We start from the raw sequence: 24,937 nt of genomic DNA on the forward strand, positions 1-24,937 counted from the left end.
TTTGATTTTTCACATGAGCGTCAGTGGTGAAATTTCATCCCCTGGTTCATAACTAAATCATTTATAAAATAAGCCAAATACATTAACAAAAGAAGTTAATGGGATGACAAGGAAAGGGTTTTATCATCCTGTTAGATCAGGTACAGATATATGTACACACATATGTTTTTTACATAACTATTCTAATTTGTGCTGAAAACGTCACGTACTGATAAATAACTTCTACTCGGCTGCATGAAACTTTTTTTGTTCATATTTCTTCGTTTGTGATTTTTATTTTTTTTTACACTTTTTTTATTTTCCATGTCAGTCCATTTCCACTTTCAGTCCATCTTTCTCATCCATAGCATTTCCCTGTCCATTTTATCCACTGCATCTTCTCTGCTCATCATTGGTAGAAGATTCTGGCAGCACGGCCTGCATGTGGCTCCCTCCTCTTGTGCTGGCATGTGATGGTGGCACCGTTGTGTTCTCTTCCTTTCCCTTTTTACTAACAGACGCAGACCAAACTGGAGCATGCCCGCATTAAGGAGCTTGAACAGAGCCTGCTCTTTGAAAAGACCAAAGCTGACAAACTCCAGAGGGAGTTAGAAGACACTAGGGTAATGGTTTTCACTATTTAAATAACGAGACTGATTTGTGTTGTGGAAGATTTCTAATGACACAGGCTGCTGAGTAACACATGCCAAACCAGATCCTTGCTCCTGCCACAGATACAGCTGAAACACTTTACAAGTTAGCATTAATTTTGAGCTTCAGTGGTGTGTTGGGGGAGTGTGTGCCTGGTTTTGTGTACTCATGTCTTCAGAAGAATTCAGGTAAGATGTCTTAAACACACAAAATTAATACTTCAAGCCAAGCCAAAAGTAGCAAATGGGACTGTGAATGTGCATAAAGGAATGTCTAATGGTTCATTTATAGAAGTAGAAAAGTTCATTAAATCCAAAAAAAGTAAGGTCAACTGTGCCAATGCTTGTAACTCAAATTTAGTATTTGGGGCTTGGTTTCTGAGCCATTAAACAGTCGTCCTACTTGCTTTGCTAAAGCATGGTTTGCAGTGGCTTTTTAGTCCTGTTTTTCCATCCATGACATAGTATTTTTGTGGATAGCATTGGTGATACTGTTGCCTGTCAAAATAGCACTGAACACACTTGGTCCCAAGTCAGCAGTTTAGCAGGTGTCAGTTCTTAAGGAGGCAGAGAGAGATTGATTCATGCTCACACATGCAGCTTTTCTTGAAGTTGAGATAGGGATGAATATTATACAACCAAGAATATACTCTATAATAAGTACTTCTAATAAGCAGTTGGAGGTAAGTAAGATCTTTTTCAGGCTGTTGGTATAATAAGGAGGCTGAAACAATAACTTCCTAATTAGAAATAATAGCAGTAGCTCTGCGTGCTGTTCCATACCACAGGCTGCTTCAACACTCAGTGAAAAGCTCGGATCAGATAATGTGAGAGTGCTTTTTCAGATAGAACAACGGAGATTATATAGAAGGAGATTCAAAGGATTTGCAGGCTAAAAATGTGTTTTTTTCCGACAGTCTCATAGCTGGCATGAGATAAATTTGGAAGCAATTATTTCAACAATAAAGACCTCAGGGTTCTCCTTTCCTTTTCAGTCTGCTTTAAATGGTTCTGAGAAACATTTTGTTAAACAGTGATAACATACGTAAGTGTGGTTTGTAAGTTGTTTAGCAAGTGACTATTTCTAGATAACTTCAGAAAAACAGATTTCAATTAATTCCACCTTTAGGAAGAATATAACATATATGTAGTAAAAAGAAGAATAAGGAAAATTGCTTTTTTAAAGTAATAACATATACATAAATGAAACAACAGTCCATCTTGTTTCAAAGCCTTCCATGTAGAAGCAGCATTTGCTTTTACTTAATGTTTCTTTACCATTCCCATAGAAGTAGGAGTTGACAATAAAACTCAAGGTATTCTAATCCAAAATGTTGGTAAGAGTACATTAATGATATTGGTTTGCAACTCTTGGTGGTTTCTTTTCAGTAAGGCCAAAGTGTCTTTGTATAAACGTATGTTTTGTAATTCTTTCTTCTTTTCTTGAAATGCTGTTAATCGTAGGTGGCCACGGTGTCGGAAAAATCTCGCATCATGGAACTAGAAAGAGATCTAGCATTGCGGGTGAAGGAAGTAGCTGAGCTTCGAGGGAGATTAGAGTCTAGTAAACACGTGGATGATGTGGACACTTCTCTTTCATTGTTACAAGAAATAAGTTCTTTGCAAGAAAGAATCGCAACAGTTAACAAAGAACATCAGAATGAAATTAATTCACTGAAAGAGAAGTTTGGAACTAGTGAAGAAGCATTGCAGAAAGAGATTAAGTCGCTTTCAGCTTCAAATGAGAGAATAGCAAAGGAAAATGAATCCTTGAAAACGAAGCTTGATCATGCCAACAAGGAGAATTCAGATGTAATAGAGCTGTGGAAGTCAAAGCTGGAGTCTGCGATTGCTTCCCATCAGCAAGCAATGGAAGAACTAAAAGTTTCTTTCAGCAAGGGTGTAGGGGCTCAGACAGCAGAATTTGCAGAGTTGAAGACTCAGATTGAGAAGATTAAATTAGACTATGAAAATGAAATGACAAATTTAAAACAGAAGCAGGAAAATGAAAAATCTCAGCACTTAAAAGAGATTGAATCGCTGAAAGCAAAACTGTTGGCAGTCACAGAGGAGAAGGAGCAAAGCCTGGAGAGCCTGAAGACCAAGCTGGAAAGTGTGGAAGATCAGCATCTAGTAGAAATGGAAGACACTTTAAACAAATTGCAGGAAGCTGAAATAAAGGTAAAGGAGCTAGAGGTACTGCAAGCCAAGTACAATGAACAAACCAAAGTTATTGATAGTCTTACACCACAGATCAAAGCTGCTGAAGAAAAGCTTTTGGACCTTGCTGCACTTCAGAAAGCCAATTCTGAAGGTAAATTGGAAATCGAGAAACTTAGCAAGCAGCTTGAGGCAGCTGAGAAACAAATTCAGAATTTAGAGGCTGAAAAGGTTGAAGGAAGTAGCAAGGTTTGTATCAACATCCATCCTTTTATTTTTACTTTGTTTTTATTTTACATGTTTACATTTCTAATCTGCTATAGCAAATACATCACAGAAAATCTAATTTATTGAATGCGTGTTGTAGTACCATCTGAGGAGGTTTAGAGAAAGCATTAATTGGGACATGTCTCTCAACAAGTTTCTAGGGCTCAGTCTGCACAATTAAGCAATAAAAAAAATTATTTCTTTCTGTGCTTTCTTGCCGCAGACTCCAGCGTGCCTCTGCTGAAAGATTTATATTATGAAACAGGTAGTCTGTTGGCTTATTTGGGAGAAGAACCCACACAGCTTAAATTTCTAACCTTTGGTGACAGAGGTATTGAGAGAAAGTGTCTCATTACTCAGCGGGGAAACATTTCCTTTGTACCTTCACTATCTGCCTCTCATCGAACGAGTTGATGAAAGAGGCTGTTGAAAACAAAAGAAAGCAAAAAAATGATCCTGGTGGAACTTCTCCTTAAAACAGGGCTAAGCAGTGATGTTGCTGGGCCCTGTTTCACAATATTTTTGAAGTGCAGACTGCAGTGCGCCTCTTACTAAGGTTTTTTTCTTAGTTTTGGGTGAAACCTCTCTTTCAAGTTGATACTGTGCTGTTCAGTAATTGAAAGTTGTTCTGCTATGCAGCTCAGAATAAAAGATACCATTTCCTTTTAGGGGTTCCCTCACATACCCAGTCTACGTGTGACCTGACAAGGTAGAGCTCTAATTGCCAGAGTAGGGGGAAAGTAACTGGAAATGGCTTTCCTAAACCTTTCACAGATGGTGCCAAAATAATGGATTTTAATGGACCTTTGGCACTTTTTTAAGTCGTGCTGGGTGTCTGTGCCACCCCTGCGTGTGGTACAGAGCCTTGTAAAAAATTACATCCCTGTGTGGCATTGGTCTGAGTAGCCAGTGGAAGCTAAATTGCTGAACTTAGCACATAAAAAAATTAAAAGAATAAAGAATCAAAACTACTCATTCAACTGATGCTGTAACTTTGTTTTGACATTTTGAATGTACTCAAAAATGTCTGCAGTTAATTAATGTTCTCACCATTGATTTCAAGAGAACTATATTTTAATTATTTCAAATATATTCCAGGGTGCAATGAGCACTGTGATGTACGTACCTATCACTGGTCATCAGCTTCGCTCAGTTAATGCATCACATTTTTTTTTTATTCAGTTTCTTTTATTTTTCACCTTACAGTGATTTTAATAGCATTGTTATTTCTTTCAGATTCAGCTTTTCCTTTCATTCATGTTTTTAATTTTCTTTTACTCCATGTCATCACCTTTGTTAGGCCAGTAATCTGGCCAAAGAACTGCAGGGCAAAGAGCAAAAGCTTCTTGACCTTGAGAAAAACTTGAGTGCAGTAAATCAAGTTAGAGATTCTTTGGAAAAGGAACTTCAAGTTTTGGTGAGTAATACTCAAAAATTTTGACATTATCTTTTGGAGTTTGGTTTTTGTGGCGAGAGAGCGTAATTGAAATCTGTGGATCAGCTCTAAGCAAAATATTTCAAACTATTTTACTCATGAAAAGAAGGCAAGGATTCATGACTAATAGGATCTGTCTCAGAATGAAAAGAGCATTTCACCCATATTCTGTGTTAGCAGGTGTTTTGTCTAAATAGAGCTCATCTCTTCGTGGATTTCAGATAAAATATTAAACCAAATCAAAAATAGCATGTAGTTTAAATTTAGACTACTCGTTAAGGAACACATGGCCCTTTATTATAACTTGTATAAATGAATGCTTGCCATACATATCTTACAAATGGTTTTTGAAAATGTTTTTCACCTGATTCCAAATTTTGCAAATTAATTAAGTTTGCAAATATTCTATAGTTGGGTGAGATTTTCCTGAGAAACTACACCAGAGTTAGTAACAAAAAGACATACTTTTAGGTTTTACTGTTCCTATCATAAAGTCTTTCCATGGCCATAGTAAATATTTGAGGTTGGTGGAAGAGCCACGCTCATCTTCCTCAGCATCCTCCCTTTTTTTCACAGTCAAGCATCTCTTCCTGCCATTAAAGCTGGAAAACTGCTGTGAGATGGATCACGAGGTTGCAGATGTCCACCTAGGAGTAGTTTGGAAAGCTTCTTGCACCGAGAAGCCCAGAGACCACATCTACTCTGGACTCTGGCTGCAGTTCTGTTGCCGTGCTAGCTGATGGAGAAGTTATTTTGAAAGTTTAGGGACTTGCTTGCAACAAAGACAAGGGAAAATCTTGCGTTTTGTTGTAGGATATATCTGTGCTAAACTGTAACTGAAAACTTTAGATCTTTTTATGATAGAAGACGGTTCTATTTTGTATTGGGAAAATACCTAATATAAATTCAGTGGTTGAATTACACTGCTATTACCAAACCTCACTTTAGGATTTTATCGTTTTTCAGAAAGAAAAGTTTACTAGTGCAGCTGATGAAGCAGAAAATGTTCAACAAACTATGCAAGGTATGTCTGCTGCTAAAGTAAACAAAGAACTAAAAAGCTGCAGAAAATAAATGCAAAATAAAGGGTTTTTTCCCCATGTTCTTTCAAATTTACACCTGGCAGCACAGGAGTTTCAGCAGTTATGGAAAGGACAGGATTACTTGCACCCTCTCTTCTTAAGAATAATAAACCTTGGAAGTGGGTGGAATTGTCTGCATTTAAATAGTTACTAACTCTGTTTTCAAAATTTTAATTGCATAGAAACAATAAAAAAATTAAACCAAAAGGAAGAGCAGTTTGCGCTCCTGTCTTCAGAGCTGGAACAGCTGAAGTCTAGTTTGACTGGTAAGGAAGTAACACAATGGAATGTTTTGAAAATGCATCAGCTTTGTGCTTTCCTTTGCCTCCTGCTCAGCTTGCCGCATCATAGTATGGAATGCTTCACAAATGCATTTGCCTTCAAAAGAAAGCCTTTTCTCTAGGCTGATAACAGCTTTTGTGGCATGGTGTATGGAGACACAGCAGGGTGAAGATGATGTTAAGGAGACAGTGCAATTACACAGAAGATTTCCTGGCTGAGTGTATTACAGATCAATAGTTTAATTTTTGTTTGACCTTGCTACAAAGTCGTGCTGTGGTAATGGTCAGATACCAGTCAAAGACTCAGGGACCAGACTGAAATATTAAGTGTAAGATAGTTAATTCACAGAAGCCTTGTCCACGAGTAGCGTTTTCTTTCTAAGGGCATTAAAAAGACTATGGATCATTCCTGTTGTCTACTTCTTCCTATCTTATAGGAGGGAGCCTTGCTGTACCTTTCTAGCTGTACATCTCAATTTAAAGCCAACGTAGAAAGAAATTAAGAATGATTGTGCACCCCATAAGCAAGCCTTTCAAAGGGTTGTTGTAGAAATCACTCACTTGCCCATGGTGGCAGTCCCTGCCCTGGACTGAGTAATTTTTTCATTGTAGCTTCACGTTGCTTGCATTGTATTCTGCTGCCCTCCTAACCAGCTGGCGAGTTGTCTCACCTCTAAGACGCGCGTACCTCTCTTAACTGTGTTGCTTGATTACGCTCTGATATCGGCAGACCTCATATCAGCTTCTCATGGCCTGAAGTTAAGTGAATCACTTCTGAAAGAAAGATTTCTTGACCAGTTGCTTTTTTAATACTTCAGAAGAGTTCTTACTCCTCTGCTGCAGTTAACAGTTCAAAGGTCAAACAATAGAAATTTTTAATTTTAAAGGGGTAATTTGCAAGGTGTCAGTATAGCTCTGCTTCTAGTCCTTTAGTATCTTCTAGCTAGTCTGTGAATACCCTTTTTCTTAAACTTACTAGATTGCTAACCTTTGTCTTGCTCAGTGATGGAGAAGAAATTGAAGGAACGAGAAGAGAGAGAACAGCAACTGATTGAAGCTAAAGCCAAACTTGAAAATGATATTGCAGAGATCATGAAGTCTTCAGGAGACAGCTCTGCCCAGCTTACGAAAATGAATGATGAGCTCCGCTTAAAAGAAAGGTATTTCATTGTTGTCAGAGCATTTTCACATCAATTCTTTACTCCTGCACTCCCGACTTCTCATTTTTGTCTTTTTGTAAATATCTGAAGAAGATTCTCTGGAGTGTCACATTGATATGACAGGTGAACTTATTCTATCAAAATGAATTAATCAAAGCAGTCTTCTCAAAGTGATTTGAAGAGCATCTAACATTTATAATTTTAAAATTCTTATGTAACAGGCTTTTCATAGGCTGGAGTAAATGATCTTTTTAATAATCTAGACTGCTTTGTGATTGAGCTTCATAATTATTTGATGACCTGATAAACTTGGTTTATTTTTATATAAAAGACCTGGGTCATGTTTTTATCTGGCAAGAGAAAATGTGGTCTGTTTCTAATAAAAATTGGATGTAGAATAGTTGTTCTTTACCTTTACAAAACTCCAGGTTGGGGGCAAGGTAACTGGCAGCTGTGTTGCTGTGCATGGGAGCAAGAGCTCGGTCTCACTTTGTGTGTTTAATTTAGCAGAACATTCTCTGTATGTTAAATAATTAAATCTCTTTGTGAGTGCTTGGACAGAGTATAGAACTTCAGCAAAATTTAGAGTCTTTCATCTCTGTGCTTGTCTTACTGTCAGCAAAAAGTAATGAGTAATGTTCTTTTATTTTGTCTTTCTAGGCAGTTGGAGCAAATACAACTTGAGCTTACAAAAGCAAATGAAAAGGCTGTTCAGCTTGAGAAAGATGTGGAGCAGACAACACAGAAAGCTGAGCAGAGTCAGCAAGAAACTCTCAAGATTCATGAAGCGGAACTGAAAAATATGCAGGATCAACTAACAGAGATGGTAAAAAGGACTTTAAAAAGCGCTCGCTAACTATGTGCACAGTATTGTTCCACTGCTTCTTTAAATGTGTTCCAATTGTTTTATCTTGTATCAGAAAAAGCAAATCGAGACTAGCCAAAATGAGTACAAGGATCTTCAGGCAAAGTATGAAAAAGAAACTTCTGAGATGATCGCTAAACATGACGCAGATATCAAAGGGTTTAAGCAGAACTTGCTGGATGCAGAAGAGGCTCTGAAAATTGCCCAGAAGAAGAATGATGACTTAGAAACGCAGGCTGAGGAGCTGAAAAAGCAAGCAGAACAGGCCAAAGTACGTATACTCTCTTACTCTGCAACTATTTTAAAACTTAAATTGTTCTTTCAGTGAATCAGAGGTTTTAGTCTGGCTTCATGTTTCCTAGTACGATTTTTGCGGTGTTTCTTTTTTTGAACTTTTCCAGGGTAGATTAATATTGGTTAGGGATAAGGAGCAACTAACTGGTTGTCATCTCTAGATTACGCAACAATCCCCCAAATACAGTTCCTTGATGTTAACATTTTGTTAGCGCGATCAGTTGGAGCCAAATGTTATTCTCTGTTCCTTAAATGTGTGAATTTTTAAAATGTGTTTTGAACTATTACTTTTGTTATACACCTGAAATTTTGTCCTCTATTTTGATCCCACGTCACGTGCAACTATTTAGTACGTAGGTTGACTTTAGTAATTATAATTTTTTCTCCTGTTTCTTTGACATTATTGCTTGCTTTCATCCCTCATAGTTATTTGCTATTATCTCCATTTTATGCTTTAGGAAAGTATTTGGTGTATGAATTGGCACACATGCTAACTTAAAATACACCACTGATGTGATGTTTTGAATGAGTCATTACAATGTATTTTGGACAGAATCATGAGCATTACCTATAGAAGGTGAATTGGAGAATTGGAAGTCAGTATCTAATGTAATGTTAATTCATTTTAATTCACTTAGATTCTCATTAAATCATTCTGTGCTTCTTCTGAGTAACTTACAGTCAGAAGATTTGTTAAGAGTAGTTCTAAAACCAAGATGAAGCCTTGTGCAGAGGAACCTTCAAACCATGAGTTTCCTATTATTATTATTATTTAAGCACTGAAAAATTTTCTTGCGGATGGTGGGTGTTTTGTAGTGAAATACGAGGCGTGGCTGTCAACAATAGAGTTCCCGCAGGGTATGTGTGTCAATATATACACATTTTTAAAACTTAAATTACATTTGCTTTATTTGCCCTTAAAGCACATTTCTCATCTGTCTGCTTGACTTCATTTTTGTTTTCCCTTCTCCCTGACTTTATTTCTTTAGTCCTTAAGCTCTGTGTTAGCATCAGCCAGAAAAGAGATTGAACTATTGTCAGACAAGATGAGGGGTTTGATATCAGAAAAAGAGACTCTGGCACAGGAGGGGAATACTTTAAAATTAGAGAGAGGTTCCTTGTCATCAAAACTTCTAGAACTGGAATCAAAGATTTCATTAATGCAACAAGATCAAGAACAACTTTGGACAAGAAATGAAGAACTTAATTCGGAAAATAAAAAAATCCTAAAAGAGAAGGAAGAAGCTGAGGCAAAAAACCAGCAGGAAAGCGCAGAAAAGCTAGCACTGATTTCTGAGAAGAGCAAATTACTCTCTGAAATAGAGGCAGCACAAGCAGACCTTCTGAAGGTAGCTCAAGAAAATGATGCACTCCGGTCTTCAGAGTCAACCTTGCTCCAACAGGTGAGAGAACTTAAGGCCAACAAAGATGCCATGGATGTGGTTTGTCAGAAACATATCAAAGAACGGGAAGAACTGGAGCATTTTCAGAAGACACTTTTGGAAGAGAAAGATGGAGTTATTAAAGATAAGGATGATGTTATTCAGAAGCTGGGAAGTTCTTGTGAGGCCCTGGCCAGAGAACAGAGAGAGCTACTGCAAGAAGTGTCAGCTCTGACTGCAGAGAGAGACTCAGCCCTAGGTAAACACTCAGATCTTAAAAATACGCATATAGCCTTAAAAAAAGAAATGGACAGTCTATTGCAGACAAGTCAGAGTCTGCAGTCTGAGAAGGAGACGCTCCTTAAAAATATAGAACACTTGCGTGTGAGTTTAGATGATATGGTTAGTGAAAACCAAGCATTAAGTGTGAGAACAGAAGAGGTACAGAAAGAACTTGAGACCAAACATGAAGAACATAAAAAAGTAATGAAAGACAATATGGAGTTAAAGGATTCCCTTGCTAGTCTCTCCTGTCTTCTCGAGGAAATTAAAGCCTCAAGAGAGAGAGCGAATTTGGAATGTGCTCAGTTACTTCAAGAGAGAGAAGCTCTTTCTTCGTCAGAGCGAAGGCTTTTGACTGAAAAGGAGGAACTTGTAAATGAAAATAAGGCAATTGCAGAAAAGCTTGCTAAAGCCACAGCAGATGCCATACTTGCTGAGAAGGTTTTTACTGAGAAAATAAACGAACTGAACTTAGAAAAGGAATCTGTTTTTCATAAGTCATTGCAGTTTGAAAAGCACAATGAAGCTCTTCTTCAAGAGAAGAATGAACTGGAGCGTAAATACTCAAAGCTTCTTGATGAAAACAAGTCTTCTGCAGAGGCAATTTCAGATATGAAGAGAGAACATGAACTGGATGTCTCTGCCAAAAGAGCTTTGGCCCAAGAGAATACCATGCTCCGTGATTCCATTGAAGCCCTCGAGGAAGAGCTAAGTAAGAAGACTCTAGAAAATCAAGAGCTAATAGCCTGTAAATGTGATCTTTCCAGTCTTCTAAAAGAGGCCCAGGATGCCAGAAGAACATTAGAAAATGAACTGGCTGCTGTATCACTTGCCAAGCAGGTCCTATCATCTTCATTCGAGACCTGCGCCTCTGATAGGGAAATGCTGACCAGAGAGAGGAGTGAACTGCAAGATAAGTGTCAGAAATTAAATGGAGAGCTTGAGGTTATGAAAGAAAACTTAACCACAGAGAAGGAAGCTAGAAAAGTGGACAAGGAATCATTTTTGTTGGAACAGGTGGAACTTGAAAGCAACATCAGCTCCTTAGAGAAAGAGATAGAAGAGCTCAGAGAGAAAAATAAAGAAATTATAACTGAGAAAGAATTTTTAGTTCAGGAGAAAGAAAAATCTGAAACTAAACTGGTGGAAATAATGCAGGAAAAGGCAACCCTCTGTGCAGAGACAGAGCAGCTTGCTTCCAGCGTTGAACAACTGAAGAGTGACTTTGCTTCCTTGTCTACATCAAAAGCAGAGCTCCAGGACTTGCACAGCCGTCTCTCCGAGACATTAGATGATCTTCAACAAAGGCATGAGGTGACAGAGAAGGAGAGAATGAAGTTACTTCAGGAAAATAACAACCTGCTTGCTGAGCAGAAGAGTCTGGTCCTCATGAAGGAAGAAATACTGCAGGAGAAGGAGAAACTTTCCAAGGATTATTGTAAACTGCACAAGGAAGTAGCACTTCTAGAACAAACTAATAGTGACCTCTCAGGTAAATTGCTGGCCTTTCAGGACAAAAATCAGATGCTGCAGGAGGAGGTGAACAGTCTGGCTTTGAAACTAAAAGAAATTGAGACTCTCCAGGCCCAAACAGTAGCACAAAAAATTGAGGTATTGAAGCACACAGTTAAACAACGGTTATACTAATACTGAGCACTAACCTGGTGGTTTCCTCTCTGCACTTCATTGCACAATCAGCACTTCGTCTTGGTATAAACAGGCTGGAATTATGGTCTCTCTCAATATATTTGCTGTGAGTCTGAAAGACACTTTAACTCCAGTTTTTAAAAAAAAACAACTTCTAAATCTAAAAGCCTCTGCTGTTGCTGAATGTTGCAAGAAGACAACGTAAACTGTGAATAAAAGGAAAGTTTTGTTTCCTGAATCTGCTAGGAGAAATTGAGCAGCTACTCTGTTGAAGTACTCTGCAGCTTGAAAGCTAAAGTAGTAACAGACATGGGCTTAGATCAGGTCTTTGTGCAATTTTATGTTAAATTACAACAAACTAGAAATTTGAGTTACTCAAAAAAAAACCAAGATGACATACTGCTCATGTAAACATAATTGGATAGCAAGTGGTATAAAAGAACCATTTTAATTTACATTATAGAACTTCCAGTCTGTTAAAGACATTGGCGTCTCTGGTGTTCTTTTTATTCACAGAAGTTTTTCGTATTCACCACCAACAAACTCTGTAAAGTATTTTTAATTTCAGCTTGTGAGGCTTGAAGCCCATAAAATCAATTTGAATACAAATTGGAATCAAGGCATCCTATAGGAATGTATTCTGCCTGCCTAGGTGTTTTGCTATTCTTATGTAGTATTTCCTTTTATGAGGCCATAATGAACAACACTGAAATCATGTGATAATTTGCTTTATATCCTATTTAAATTTTAATTATTTTCCAAATCTTTAGCAGCTTTTTATAATTTCGCATTTTCTGAAAATAGTGGTTTGTTGGAAGTGAATATCTGTTGAACCACTACTGTCTGAAGTGGTTAAATGTCTAAGACCAATCACATTGATGGCAATTAGAAATCCAGGAAATAAAAAAAGAAAAAACTGGGCTTCCTCAGTAGTGACACAAGCACGGGGTTGTGAGCTATTTCTGCATGGAACAGAATCTTCTCATGTCCATTTATTTTTATACTTTATGCAGCTTCAAAATGCAAATAAGTTCCCAGTTGAAGTCTTTGTTTAACTGGAAAGCAGCTGGCAAACAGTGGATGGAGCTGTGCATAAAGTATTGAGGTTAATCTTTTGCTTTCAGGGGTCCTTTTGGTAATACTTCTTTTTTTTTTTCCCCCCACCCTCACTACCCTCTTTTCTATATAGGCTGCCAAAGTGGCAGAAGATGTTTTCCAGACTGTGGAGAAGGTGACCAAAGAGAAGGATGCCATTCACAAAGAAAAGATTGAAACTTTGGCCTCTTTGGAGAACTCTAGACAGACAAACGAGAAGCTACAGAATGAAGTAATCACAATTAAATGCTTTTACATGAAAAGTTTTGCCTAGTTTGTAAAGAACAGCTATTGAATTACAAAGAATTCGATAGGCAAGAGTAGATCTGTCACTTTCCCACCACAGTACTTGGTCCTGACTGGCTTGTAAAAACTTCCTAGAGGACTGTATGTTGATGGAAAATCTGGGCACTTTGTTGTAGCCTTTTGACCTAAGCATTTTGCAGATGATTTCCAATATGTACAATATATAAGGTCATGTCCTTTAGATCTTAATACAGTAGTGAAAAAAAATTATCTTATGTAATAGGAATTCTGGATGCTGCAACAGCTTTTGCAGATCACAGAATCAAGAGATGTGGCTTTGCCTTGAGGCTTAATCAGTCTTGCTGTATAGGTTTGAATGAGTTGCTTAGACGTGACCACTCTGTGCTTCAGCTCCCAGCCTGGAAGTGCAGGGTGCAGCTTCACGCTCCAGTGAAGTTCTGTAGAGTAACAGTGCTCTTAACCCGTAAGAGTTATCGCTCTGTTTGTCATCTGTAATGCACTTCTTGCTCTGTGCATCTTCTTTGTGATCCTGACATGTGTAATGTTATCATTTCTTCTTTGTTCTGCTTTTCTGTTAATCAGAATTGTGGTCTGACAAGGTACAAATTCTACTGAGCTATGCAGTGTATGAGTACATGGGCACAGCTGTCCCCAAGAACAGTCCAACATAGAATCATAGAATGGTTTGGGTTGGAAGGGACCTCAATGTCCATCCAGTCCCACCCCCGGCCATGGGCAGGGACACCTCCCACTGGATCAGGGGCTCCAAGCCCCATCCAACCTGGCCTTGAGCCCCTCCAGGGATGGGGCAGTCACCACTGCTCTGGGCAACCTGGGCCAGGGCCTCACCAACCTCCCAGTAAAAAATTTCTTCCTAACATCTAATCAAAATCTCCCCTCTTTCAGCTTAAAACCGTTCCCCCTCGTCTTATCACAATGTGTACAGTAGTTCCTCTAGAGACTTGGTTTCAGTCTGTGTCCTCCCACTGCTTTATGATACTTCAGTGTTCAAAGAAGCAAAGAATGCCCTCGTGAATCTCTTTGATGCAATTCTGTCCCAGAGTATCTGGTCTGACACTGGGCTGGCACCTTTTCTCCAGGTTTTGAGCACCCTGTGGCTTCTTTTTGATGGCTCTTTGGTCTTTTGCAGCCCCTGTAACACTGGGTAGTGAACAGCTGGACTAACCTAAATGCCACAGCTTGTGTTGAAACTGTAATTATTTCCAACGAGATCTGGTGACTCGAAAATTAAAAGCAGTGACGGTAGTAATGGCAGGGGGTTCACTTTGTGGATTAAGAAAAAATCCACAGGGTCTATAATGCCATCAGAATGGCTGGAGATTATCCGTTATGTAATGGAACATGTTGCTGAATGCGAACAAATCGTGTTCTCAAGCTTGTGGCGTTTACGTGGTTAGATGCAAGCTCAGTACACGGATACGCGACAGTTTGTCCTGTGCAACAAGATCTCTGAAAGGAATGAATTTCTTATGGTTGCAAGCACAACATCCAGCCTACTGTTTCTCAGAATTTAAGGTATGGTAAAGCAGTTACTGTAGAGGAATAAAGATCAAGGGAACAGCTTATTTTAGTAACAACTGTTCAGTTTTTACAGAAGTGCATTGATTTGTAGAGCATTTAAAATGGAGGTGCTTGGGGGCTTTACCTTGTGTATGGGGCTATATACAGCACGTTACTGCAAGCTCCTTTTGAATTCTTTGTGCTGCTCAAATTGAATGCAGAAATTCTGACAACATTTTTTGTTAGACAAATGCTTCTCGGTGCAAACACACTGAATTGGACTAAAGCGGAAAAGGTGGAACAGCTCAGCTCAGGCCCCCATTTTGCCAAATGTCTTTTTGGAGTTCTGCACCAAAGAACTGTGCAGTTTCATTCATGTAATGAGGGTTTTTTCTCCTCTTTAGTTGGACATGCTTAAGCAAAACAACCTGAAAAATGAAGAGGAACTTAATAAATCAAAAGAGCTACTAAATCTGGAGAACAAGAAGGTGGAAGAACTTAAAAAAGAATTGTAAGTATTTCAATGTTAACTCTGTTAAACCATTCCTTTGTGGTTATATTTAGGAACTGTTTTTTGAAAAATTATGTTTCGGTACCTCTCTGGTACCCTCACTTATAAAGCAGATAGAAGATCAAAATTTAAATGTTAGTTTGACATACATAAAGCCTGAAATCAGGGTGTTACTCCTGAATTGCTGAAGGGAAATGAAGCAAATCCTTCACTCTAAGCATTGTTTGAAATCATTTGTTTGTTGGAGGAAGTATGGAGTTCTGCCACCTGAGGGCACCAGATTATTTTGAAATTTTTATAATAAAGATATTCTGTTTGGATTTAATTACAAGTACATTTGGAGTATTAAGTAGTTTTATGTGGCTTTGTTTATAGAAAATCTGGTTCTGCTTTTCATTGATGGCTTGATCCAGTTTATCCCCGTTGCCCCGCTATGTGCTTATTTTCTAACTGGTACAATTCAAATGCCATATAAAGTATGGAAAACGAGAGTTAATGGTTTATTATTTGAGATGCTTCTTTTGAGAAACTGCCTCTTACGTACTACAAACAGCCTGGTGTGAGAAGGCAGGATTTCATTCCGTGAGCAATTCCTACCTGGGAAATGCTGGAGCAAAATCATTATTTCCAGACTAGTTGCACTAGTGCTGGAACAGCAAGGGGCTAACAGACTCTGGCTTGGTGGAAAACCAAAATGTATCAGGCTGTCATTTGACAAGCAGAATTTGTTTGTAGAAGATCCTCATCACTTTGTGGAGTTTTGTCTTTTTTTTTCCTTAAGGTTATTCTTAGTCATATCTTGCTGAATGCGATCTCTGATTATCAGTGGAATGAGACATTGGGAATAAGTGGGAGCTCGTCCAGTTGTTTTTTATTTAATCTTTGTTGCCATCATTATTTTCTGTGTTGCCTTGTTTTAATTAGAATAAGGTCTTAGCTTCATCATAGGCATTTCTTGAGCGGCAGTTGAGAAAACACCGTTGAGTGGTTGGTCGATACAGGTAGTGCCCTCATCTTTGTGAGGAAGAGGAGAGGGGAAACTTTCCCCCAGGAGCTGTGGCCGTGGAGGGAGGTGCTGCTGCCCCTTTCATGGTCTCCTGTAGAAGAGCCTTCTGCATAAAATCGGGATGAAGACAGTCAGAAATCCTGTCTGAATGTCGTGTGTTGTGCTGTCAGGTGCACTTGCAGCTCCCCATTTAAAGTTCCTTGGCACTGGACGCAGGGGAACATTGCACACAAATGGACCCCAGCGCTGCGTGTGGGTTTTTTGCGATGCCCTGAATCTGTGATGCTGAAAGCAGAAACTGGTTAGTACTGCAGCTCAGCAAATGATCCTGGTTAAAAATAGGTATGTTCCTGCATCAGCAAGTAGGTTCATACCAAGATAATAGGAATCGGTGTTCAGTGATGTGAGCAGCCTGTTTAATCCAGCCTAGGTGGATCGGATTGGAAAGCGGTCAGGGTGAGACCAGGCAGAAGAAATGGTGGAAAACCATATTCTTATTGTGTGCTGAACTCGAACAGTAAATCAGCCTTTGGTCCAGAGTCCTTGTATTCTGAAGAGGTTGAATAAGTTTCTGACTTGGGGGATCTTCAAGCTCCCACGGTCATAAAAGTATTTTTAATATTCCAGTCAGGGTTTAACTCTGTGTAATATTGGCGCATTGGAGTATCGAGAGTCCACTTTATGAAAACAAAACACAGTCATAAAAATTGCTGTTTAATGAAGCATGTCTATCTTTTGAAGAATGTTAAATCTTTTAAAGCCTGGTGTTTGTCACTTGGGTTAAAGGCAGGCAAGGTATTTTTTCTTTCAAAAATTAGTTGAAAATACACTTGCTTTGAGGAAACCACACACATTAGTGGCAGCAGAGGCTGAGGAAACCTGCAAATCCATTTTTCCCCTTAAATTTCTCCTTGTTTTGTCTCCTTTTTAGTTTTAGATCTGTTAAAATAATGGAATAGATTAGGTACTTTCCTGGTTTGCCTCCTGTGATCTGGCACGTTCTTGTTTGTTTGGATGTCTGACCTTGTAGGAGTATTTTAATCAGTGGAACTGAAAGCTTTTTTTACCCTTTCTCTTTTTTCTTCCATTTTTTCACCTTCTTTTTTTTTTTTTTTTACACAATTTTCGTGTTTTACGTTTGCCGCAAAGTCACTCAGACTTGTTTGCTTCTGAGAAAGTCCAGGCTATAAACCTCTCCAGCGTTGCTGTCAGACCCTGCCTTGTATTTCTGAGTCCCAGCATTTGCTCACCACTGGAAGTGTGCAAAGCCCACAGTGTGAACTCACCGTTCATTTCTTTGAGTAGCTGATACATTTCAAGGCAAAGGAGTTTTGTGCTGCTGCAGCTTTTCAGGGTTAAACCTATCCCTGCGCATCTGAGGGTATAGATTGTCACCTTCATTATAGATCCCCTCAGCCACGTGACCTGGATGTATTTTTCCGAGCTGTGAAGCTGAATCTCTCCCACAGTTTTTTCTTGCCTCTCTCGTTCCTATGGTAACGATGCACTCTCTGTCCTCGCAGCGAAGCGCTGAAGCTGGCAGCTGCTCAGAAGTCCCAGCAGCTTGCAGCTTTGCAAGAGGAGAACGTGAAACTTGCCGAGGAGCTGGGCAGGAGCAGGGACGAAGTCACAAGTCACCAGAAGGTAGAGTGGCTGGAAGGTTCCTGATCTGGGGGGAAAGTGCTGCGCGCGCTGTTTCCGCTGATGCCTGGGTGAGGTTGCGCTGCATGTTTGTGCTTGAAAGATGAGTTGCTCTGAGAAGGTTTTACAATAAATTTGGAAGCCACCTGCATTGGGAGGTTAGAACTGCAGGCTAACAGGAGGTTGCGTAACCTGTGAAGGATATTTAGGAGGCTTGGAAATAAGCATAAATTAAATAGGCTTTAGCCAAATGTATCGACAGACACTTGCTATTTCTGTTGGGAGTGTAATTTTGTTATACAACTGTGGCAATCTCCATCTACTCAGTACTAAGGAATTCTAGCTCTTTAATTCGCCTTCTTATTCCTGCTCTCTCTTCCTGCTGAAAAAAATTAAAAAAGAGTATTTAGGATGCTTTTCAGAACGCTGTCTACAACTACTTGGTTGGACTCTCTAGGAAGTGCTGTGCATTATGCTTGCTTAAACTTCATACTATGCGTGTCCATGAACAGCATTGCAGCGAGGTAATGGGTACTGGGGGACTAGAATTGATGTCAGATGGTTTTCTGGTGGTAGTTTACACCAGAGTTTTCTGGTGGAGAAAGAAAATACTCTCTTCTTTTTTCACTATTATATTTCAATATGTTGTTGGAATCTTAAAGTATGGTCTTAGGTATACAGCATATAACACTGGTACATACCAAAAGATAAATTAGATTTACAGCTGTGAAATATGTGGGGTTTATTGCTTGTGGAGCAGTTCCAGTGACAGCCACAGCGTGAAGGCATCTTTGGAAAATCTAGTCCAAAGGCAGGAATGTAAAAGACACAGTATTCTGAGATGGCACCTGTGCAGAAGGTGCTCCCAGCAACAGTGGAACAGATCTCTTCCATCCCACAGCAGAGCTTAATATTTTTAAAGCCAAGAGGCTGACTTTTCAAGAGTCCTGTTTTGAAATACCGGGGATGGGTGACTACAGGTCTGGCCAGTTTCTAAGCCCTTTTGGCTGCTGACAGGAATAATGCACGAGATGCTTCATCCTAGCGAGCCTTTGGAGATGATTAACAAGAGTCCCAGACGTGTGGGCTCAAGGACTGACTCATGCTGCATCTGAGTAGTGATGTGATAAGCGAACGCTGTCATCCCGCACAGCCGCTGGGAGCTCTGCGCCCAACTCCCACAGGATTTCTTAAATTATTGCAGAATCTTTGAGGCAGCCTGTTATTTTCAGAAAGAGTTGTAACTTGGAAAGGATTCGGCAGCATTGGTCAAATCTCTCTGCCTGTCGTATGTGGCCAGAGTCGACACACAGAAAGTCCCGAGGGAAGGGACCCCGGCCCACAAGGTGAGGATACAGAGCTCGATCTGTGAAGCACCGGAATTAGTCAGTGATCTCCCAAGCTGGAATATTCTCAGTTCGCTTCTACCATGGTCTTTTCTGCCTGTGAGAAGATGGCTCCAAGATCAAAGAACTGGAAGATCTGCTAGAGATTGGAGAAACAGGCTGTTTGTCTTCTTCAGCTACTTGTGCTGCATTATAGCCTCTTCTGCAAGGAAGTTGTAATCTTGGAAATGTGGGAATGCCATCCGTTGAATTTCTAAATGTAATATTTGGGTGAACCGTACGGCCTCATAAAGACTGGCAGAGGCCTTTGGTATTCCAGGCAGCAGTGTTGTTGAGAAAGGAACGAAGGCAAAATGATGTTATTTAAAATGCAGGTTTCCTTCTGGGTGTCACGCATCTCATGAGTGCAGCTTTTCTCAGTTCACTGCTGTCCAGCTCTCACTGGTGAAATGTGTAGCCTCCCTACCCAGAAATACCATAGCTCCTGGTTGCTTCCAAAAAGCATTCCCTGTCTCACGTGGAGCCTCTGAGAGTACTGCCTCTGATAGGAACCTGCTGTCACTCCAAGCAGTGGGACTTTTTATCTTACCCAACCCAAACTTCCATTCCACTTGTTCTATCTTTGACTCTGACGGGTTCTCTTAATAAAAAGGCAAGAAAAGCAGCTGGCTTGGAGGATCCTGGCACAGACAGCCCTGCCTTGGGCACAGGCACAGGGATGCCCCCACTGCTTCTCCTCTGCCCTCTCCTGGGTGAATCCACACTGTGTTCAGGCACCGCCACAGCTTCATTTGGGCTTCCTCGGTTCAGGCTGTTTGTGGGGAGTGGAAAGAATGTTACTATGAAGAATTGCCCAATTAAATTTTAGAGAACAAGTGTCCGTGGTAGCAGTTGAAGGCGTTTAATATGTAATAGGATTGCTCACGGAGCTGCAGTTTCTCCAGGGGATACTGAAATATTGGACAGGAGGGAGGAGAGCACAGAATGGAGCGGTGCTTTGGTCTGTGTGAGTTCCTGTGCATGTGCCTCTTAAGATGTGGTAAGAAAGGTAGCAAGCATATGTCTTAAGTATTTTGAGCAGTCACTATGGTAACTATATAAATTCTAGCAAGTGTGTTAGTCGATTGGGTTAGTGAATCTGTGGCTGGATGTGACACACTTTGCAAAATTAATGAGTACTCTTTCATGAATGATTTATCCTGACATCTAAAGGTTAAAGTGTCTTGTGCTAAAGATGCTGAGGGGTGCTTTTCTATATTGATCCATAAATAATTAGCTGTTTGTAATTAGTTAAAGATTCCCAGTCAGATAGATACTGAGCTCGGGGAACTTCACTGGCTTCAAATTATTTGTTGTGCTGTTTTGGGAGCTTCAGACCTACCCAGGCACTTTAACTTCATTGGAAAAAGTGTAAAAGTATCTCCTAGCTCAGCTGGTGCATCCTTTATTAAAGGTATGTGAGAAATCTGCTCTGAGGGGAATTGAGAGAGTGAGTGGATTGCCAGAGAAATGTTGATGAGAGCAGCAGTGTCCTTTCTTCCCTTCTACCACTGCCTCTGCGTAGGAAGCAGACAAAAATTCTCGGATACACAGGGTATACCTGCTGCTGCTGGGAGTGTTTGGCCGTACCCTCGTGGCACTAGGGCAGCTCAACAGCCCGATGTGTGTCACTGTCCTCAAGAGACATTTTGATTTTCTTTAAGACTTCTTAATATCAGTCTCTCTGCAGCCTTCTAGGAGCTATTTTTCATATCAATAAAGTTGTCTGACTGACCCCCAGCAAAATGATGCCAATTAACCTTAAATCCGGAAGGCTTAACAGCACTGCAGTACCTGAGAGAAGAAGATAAGGAAAACATGGAGGAGACAATTTATCTAGGTGGCTGCATGTAGCCTAGAACTGGACCTGGCTCACTGGAGGCTCCTTCTCATTGGAACTTGCTTGCTCTGGAAACTGTTTAACGCTTTCTGTGCTTGTCTGTATGAAACCTGCGTGTCTGCAAAGTGCTGGAAGTGTTTAGTCAATAAGAGACTATTTGCTGTGGTTCCTGGGGCTCTGAGGTTTCTGTTGTAAATGTATGTCTTGCTAACCTTGTGGAGGAGCCCTGAAAGCTTCTGAAATCTACATGGAGATTGTGTTCAAGTCAAGGCACAGGGAGCTGCTGCTATAAGCAGTTCTGCAGGGCAGTATTTGCTGACTTTGGCCATTAAGTAAGAAGAAAGAGGAGATGGTGAAAAATAATTGGCCTGAAAAATCTCTGTCTCAGAAGTGCAGTTACCCCAGCATGTCTTCTGTGGTGAGGCATTCCAGCTTTTTTTACAGCTTATGGTTAGTTGCTTTGTTTTGCTTTTCCTAAACCTGTGAGCGCCTGTCAGCGTGGGTCCCCAGAACCTTCAGCAACGATAGTTTCAGTTGAAGGCTTCCTAGTTGTAAGGGCTTAAGGTGGCCCCAATGAGTTACAGGTTCAGGATACAGTAACAGACGCCAGACCGACAGCTTTAAGGATCAATAATTCATCTCTAAATAACCATACAGTAACAAATACGGAGCAGCAGTACAGTTATCCAGGTCAGAACAGCAGCAAATCCAGTAATTCACGAATACTGGGCTAAATTTAATAGCCAGGCGTATAAAGGCTTATGGTTCCTTGGTGTGCATGGGGCCTGGTCATATCAGATAAGGCAGTGCTAACCTCACACCTCTCTTGAGTGCGCAGGACACAAAAATACCACGTAAAACAGTAATAGCCCCTCACTAGCTGATGCTCTTGGTCACTGAACAATTTGTGCTTGTGTGGGTGTGTTGTCCTAGTAGAAAATGGATTACTTTTGAGGATTTGTAGGCTCTGTAGCCTCTCCCATGTTTGTTTTATGATGATTATGATATTATACAAAGGAAATAATCCTTAGGGTATTAACTGTAGTCTTTTTGTACTTGCATTTTAGCTGGAAGAGGAGAGATCAGTACTCAATAACCAGTTGTTAGAGATGAAAAAGAGGTAAGCTGTTTTTTCTGATGTGCATTTAACTATACAGTCCTACAGAAAACTTCAGAAAACAATACAAAAAGAGAGCTAAGAAAAAGCTATTCTTTTCTATTCTATCAAAGTTTAAAAGTCTTGAGGTTGTCACAGAGATTGACTTACAGATTATATCTTCCCCATTTTCATTTATATTAATTGTATTAACATAAGAACATGTTAAGCACAGTGGTATTTACCGTTTCCTCTTTAGTTACACACCTCTCACACTGTAGTGGTTCTCTTCATTTTCAGTAACCAGTTTAGTGTTTGGTTTTAGTCTACTCTGGAATATTGGATTGTCCACCAGTTTGATAAATGTGTGTGCAGACAGATCTGACCAACCAAGTTCTTATGGAATAATGGAAAAATACAGGGATGCTAGGGATTGGGTTTTTTTTAAAAAATAAAACCCAAGAAAGAAGAGTTGCAGCTTTTCAGCCTTGACTGGAGTGTTCTCATAGTCCTGGGATAGCGAGTTCATTGTGGCAGTAGTTACTTTGCAGTTTATTCAGCACTGTTTTTAAATACCAAGAGGTTTGTCGGGGATGACTGGGGCATCCATCTGTAAACTGTGCTATTCAATAAATGTTCCCAAGTTACAGATTTTACTGTCTTTCTGCGGTTGAAGTATGGGAAGCTAATTGGTGAAGTGCCACAGTGTCTTTAGGAAAACGTGGGCTTTTGAAAAGCAGTTATATAAAACCTTAGAAAAAGATGCAGCTCCCCATGACGCCCAGTGTGTTCCAGGAAAAACAAACACCCCCCTGCTAAATTTCCTGAATTTATAATGGTTACAACAAAGAACAGTGAGTGGTGCTTTGGTATTTGTGCACATCCTTAGCCACTCAGTGTTACATGCTGATCCTTTTTTTATTTCCTAATGATCTGTTATTTGGGAGGTGGGTCACTCTCTTCTAAAAGACAGTGGAGCTAAAGCTTCCTGGGAGAATGTAAGGGTTTGATCAGTTGTTGCACAGAGAGGCAAGCAAGCAGCGGAAAGTCCAGCTTGAGCCAACCCTGTGAACAGGAGCACTCAGCCTTTAGCTGCATAGAATAGTATCAGTGTGAGTTATTTATTAAGATGAGGTGAAGGGGAAGATAAAGAGAGAGAAATCTTTAATTGGTGCAAAGACCATTTGACATCTGCAATAATTAGTATGTTCACACCAGCTGAGCAGCATCTGTGTATTTGATGTGGAGGAAGGGAGGGAAAAAGAGGATATTAATGCTGCTGACAGCTTAGAAAACAGTTTATGGCCATATTTTAAATGTTTCAAAATATGTACTTTAAATAATCGAGAGTTATTTAAAATAGTGTAATTCCTGAAAGTTACTTAAGGAGAGGAAGGAGGGAATAGGGCTTCAAGATTCACTCAGTATGTCCCGTCACTTCTGTTCCATAGCATGCAGTTTGAAAGACACATTCTGTAGTAAGTTATAAAACCCAAGGTGTGTGGCTCTGATTTTCCTTCTCCTGTTTTTACTCTGTGACCTGTTTGAAATAACCTAGATAGCTACAAAATCATTAAAATGATTTTTAACATCTCTTCACCTTCATTCGGTTACAAAGAGATGCCCAGGTTTGGTTTAATAACATTTCTCAACAGTGTTGAATAAACTCCAGTAGAATGGTTGAGACGAGTAGCAGAGAAGTCAGCCTCACTGAAGCAGGCTGCACGGCACCAGGGGTTAAAATACACCAGTGTGTGACGTTATTGGCAACAAAAAAAGTTAGGCTGAGTAAAGAGCTGATTAAATAAGAGAGTCTATCTCTAAATTACCAAATTCCACTGAAGTTGGTGATGAGATGAGCAATGACCCTTCCTTTAGTCTTAGGAATTTGAGATACTGAAAAAGAGATGTCTTTGTTTCAGTTAGGTCAAATCTCTAGCAGCAGTTTTCCTGCCCTCCTTCCACCCGCAGGAATTTTCTTCCTCTGTTTTAACAACTTCCTCTATTTAATAGTTGACCTGGGAGTTTGATATTTATGACTCTGAGGGGATTCTATGTTACTTCAGCTTATGAGGTTCACTGTGGGTTGCTAACTGTCTTACTGTCTTTGAGCTTGCGCTACTTATCGATACTCATTTCATTCCTCTCTCTTCCCTTTCCTACCCTTGCTTCCTTTGCTATATCTGTGTGTCTTTAATGGTAAGACTCAAGAAAGTCTATCCACGTTACAATAAATAGTTTTGGTTTCTTTTTTTTTTTGTTTTTAAGTAAAGTTGTTGTACATATTCTGGCTGCCTTTGTCCCTTGGTGTCTTGCTTTTGTTTTGTAAAATACTGAGCAATATATATGTATATATTAAAAGAAAAGTCTATATTTTTTACCAAAACTACAAAAAAAAAGCCCCTTGGTGCAAATTTAGTTCTTCCTTACAGTATTTCACATTTCTACTCCATGTTTCTAACGTGGTTCTTGTTATCTTGCATTTTTAAAGCTTGCCCAGTAACACTTTAAGGTATTTGCTTCATTCTTAGAATTTCTTATTTTTGTAGTAAGGGAAGAATCTGGGTTATTTTTTATGTTAAAAAGTGAAAACCTCTCTCTTCCGTGACTTCCACACGCTACTGAAAATATGGTTTCACCTCCTCAAGAAAGTGAAATCATAAAATGGCGTGTGAAATGACAGTCATTTTTATTGTTGTTCCTCTTTAGTCCCTGCTGGCGAGCAGATACTTTGGACTTGAATTAGCAGGGAAAAAGTTCAAGTTGACCATATCCATTTCCTTTTTCTTTTTCCTGATGAAATAAACACTTCCCACAAGATTTTACTAGCAAGTTATCACCATGTAGTTATTGCACATTCAGCATATGCTCCTTACGTTTAGCGTCTCTCTCACGGATCATACTACAAACGGCACTGAAGCTGAGAGCATCGCTGGGGTAGACTCAGCTGATGCTGGAAGTGAACCGTGATCCACACTTATGTGTAAGTAAGTAGTGGTGGACATATACCTACTGTATTTGTAGGTTTTCAACAGTTCAGAGAGCCTCCAGCTGGAGCTGTAAAGCCTGGCTCCTGGAGAGACTGCCCTGT

General features: G+C 39.8%; 1 protein-coding gene across 6 annotated transcripts in view; it reads left to right on the plus strand.

Moving 5' to 3' along the window:
* CLIP1 (CAP-Gly domain containing linker protein 1) overlaps positions 1–24,937 on the plus strand; it is a 67,392-nt gene that overhangs the window by 36,140 nt on the left and 6,315 nt on the right. For 2 of the 6 annotated variants that reach the window (XM_069870841.1, XM_069870842.1), the window contains 12 exons: positions 498–602; positions 2,094–3,038; positions 4,357–4,473; positions 5,458–5,515; positions 5,756–5,839; positions 6,858–7,014; positions 7,675–7,840; positions 7,935–8,150; positions 12,674–12,811; positions 14,772–14,878; positions 17,408–17,528; positions 21,818–21,870. In XM_069870841.1, coding sequence (XP_069726942.1) covers positions 498–602; positions 2,094–3,038; positions 4,357–4,473; positions 5,458–5,515; positions 5,756–5,839; positions 6,858–7,014; positions 7,675–7,840; positions 7,935–8,150; positions 12,674–12,811; positions 14,772–14,878; positions 17,408–17,528; positions 21,818–21,870 — 2,267 coding nt within the window. Of the gene's footprint in view, positions 1–497; positions 603–2,093; positions 3,039–4,356; positions 4,474–5,457; positions 5,516–5,755; positions 5,840–6,857; positions 7,015–7,674; positions 7,841–7,934; positions 8,151–9,162; positions 11,449–12,673; positions 12,812–14,771; positions 14,879–17,407; positions 17,529–21,817; positions 21,871–24,337; positions 24,359–24,937 lie in introns of all 6 variants that reach the window. The other 4 variants (XM_069870839.1, XM_069870840.1, XM_069870844.1 and 1 more) reach the window with 4 other exon arrangements.

This window comes from Phaenicophaeus curvirostris, chromosome 17, assembly GCF_032191515.1.
Source record: "Phaenicophaeus curvirostris isolate KB17595 chromosome 17, BPBGC_Pcur_1.0, whole genome shotgun sequence".
Taxonomy (NCBI): Eukaryota; Metazoa; Chordata; class Aves; order Cuculiformes; family Cuculidae; genus Phaenicophaeus; species Phaenicophaeus curvirostris.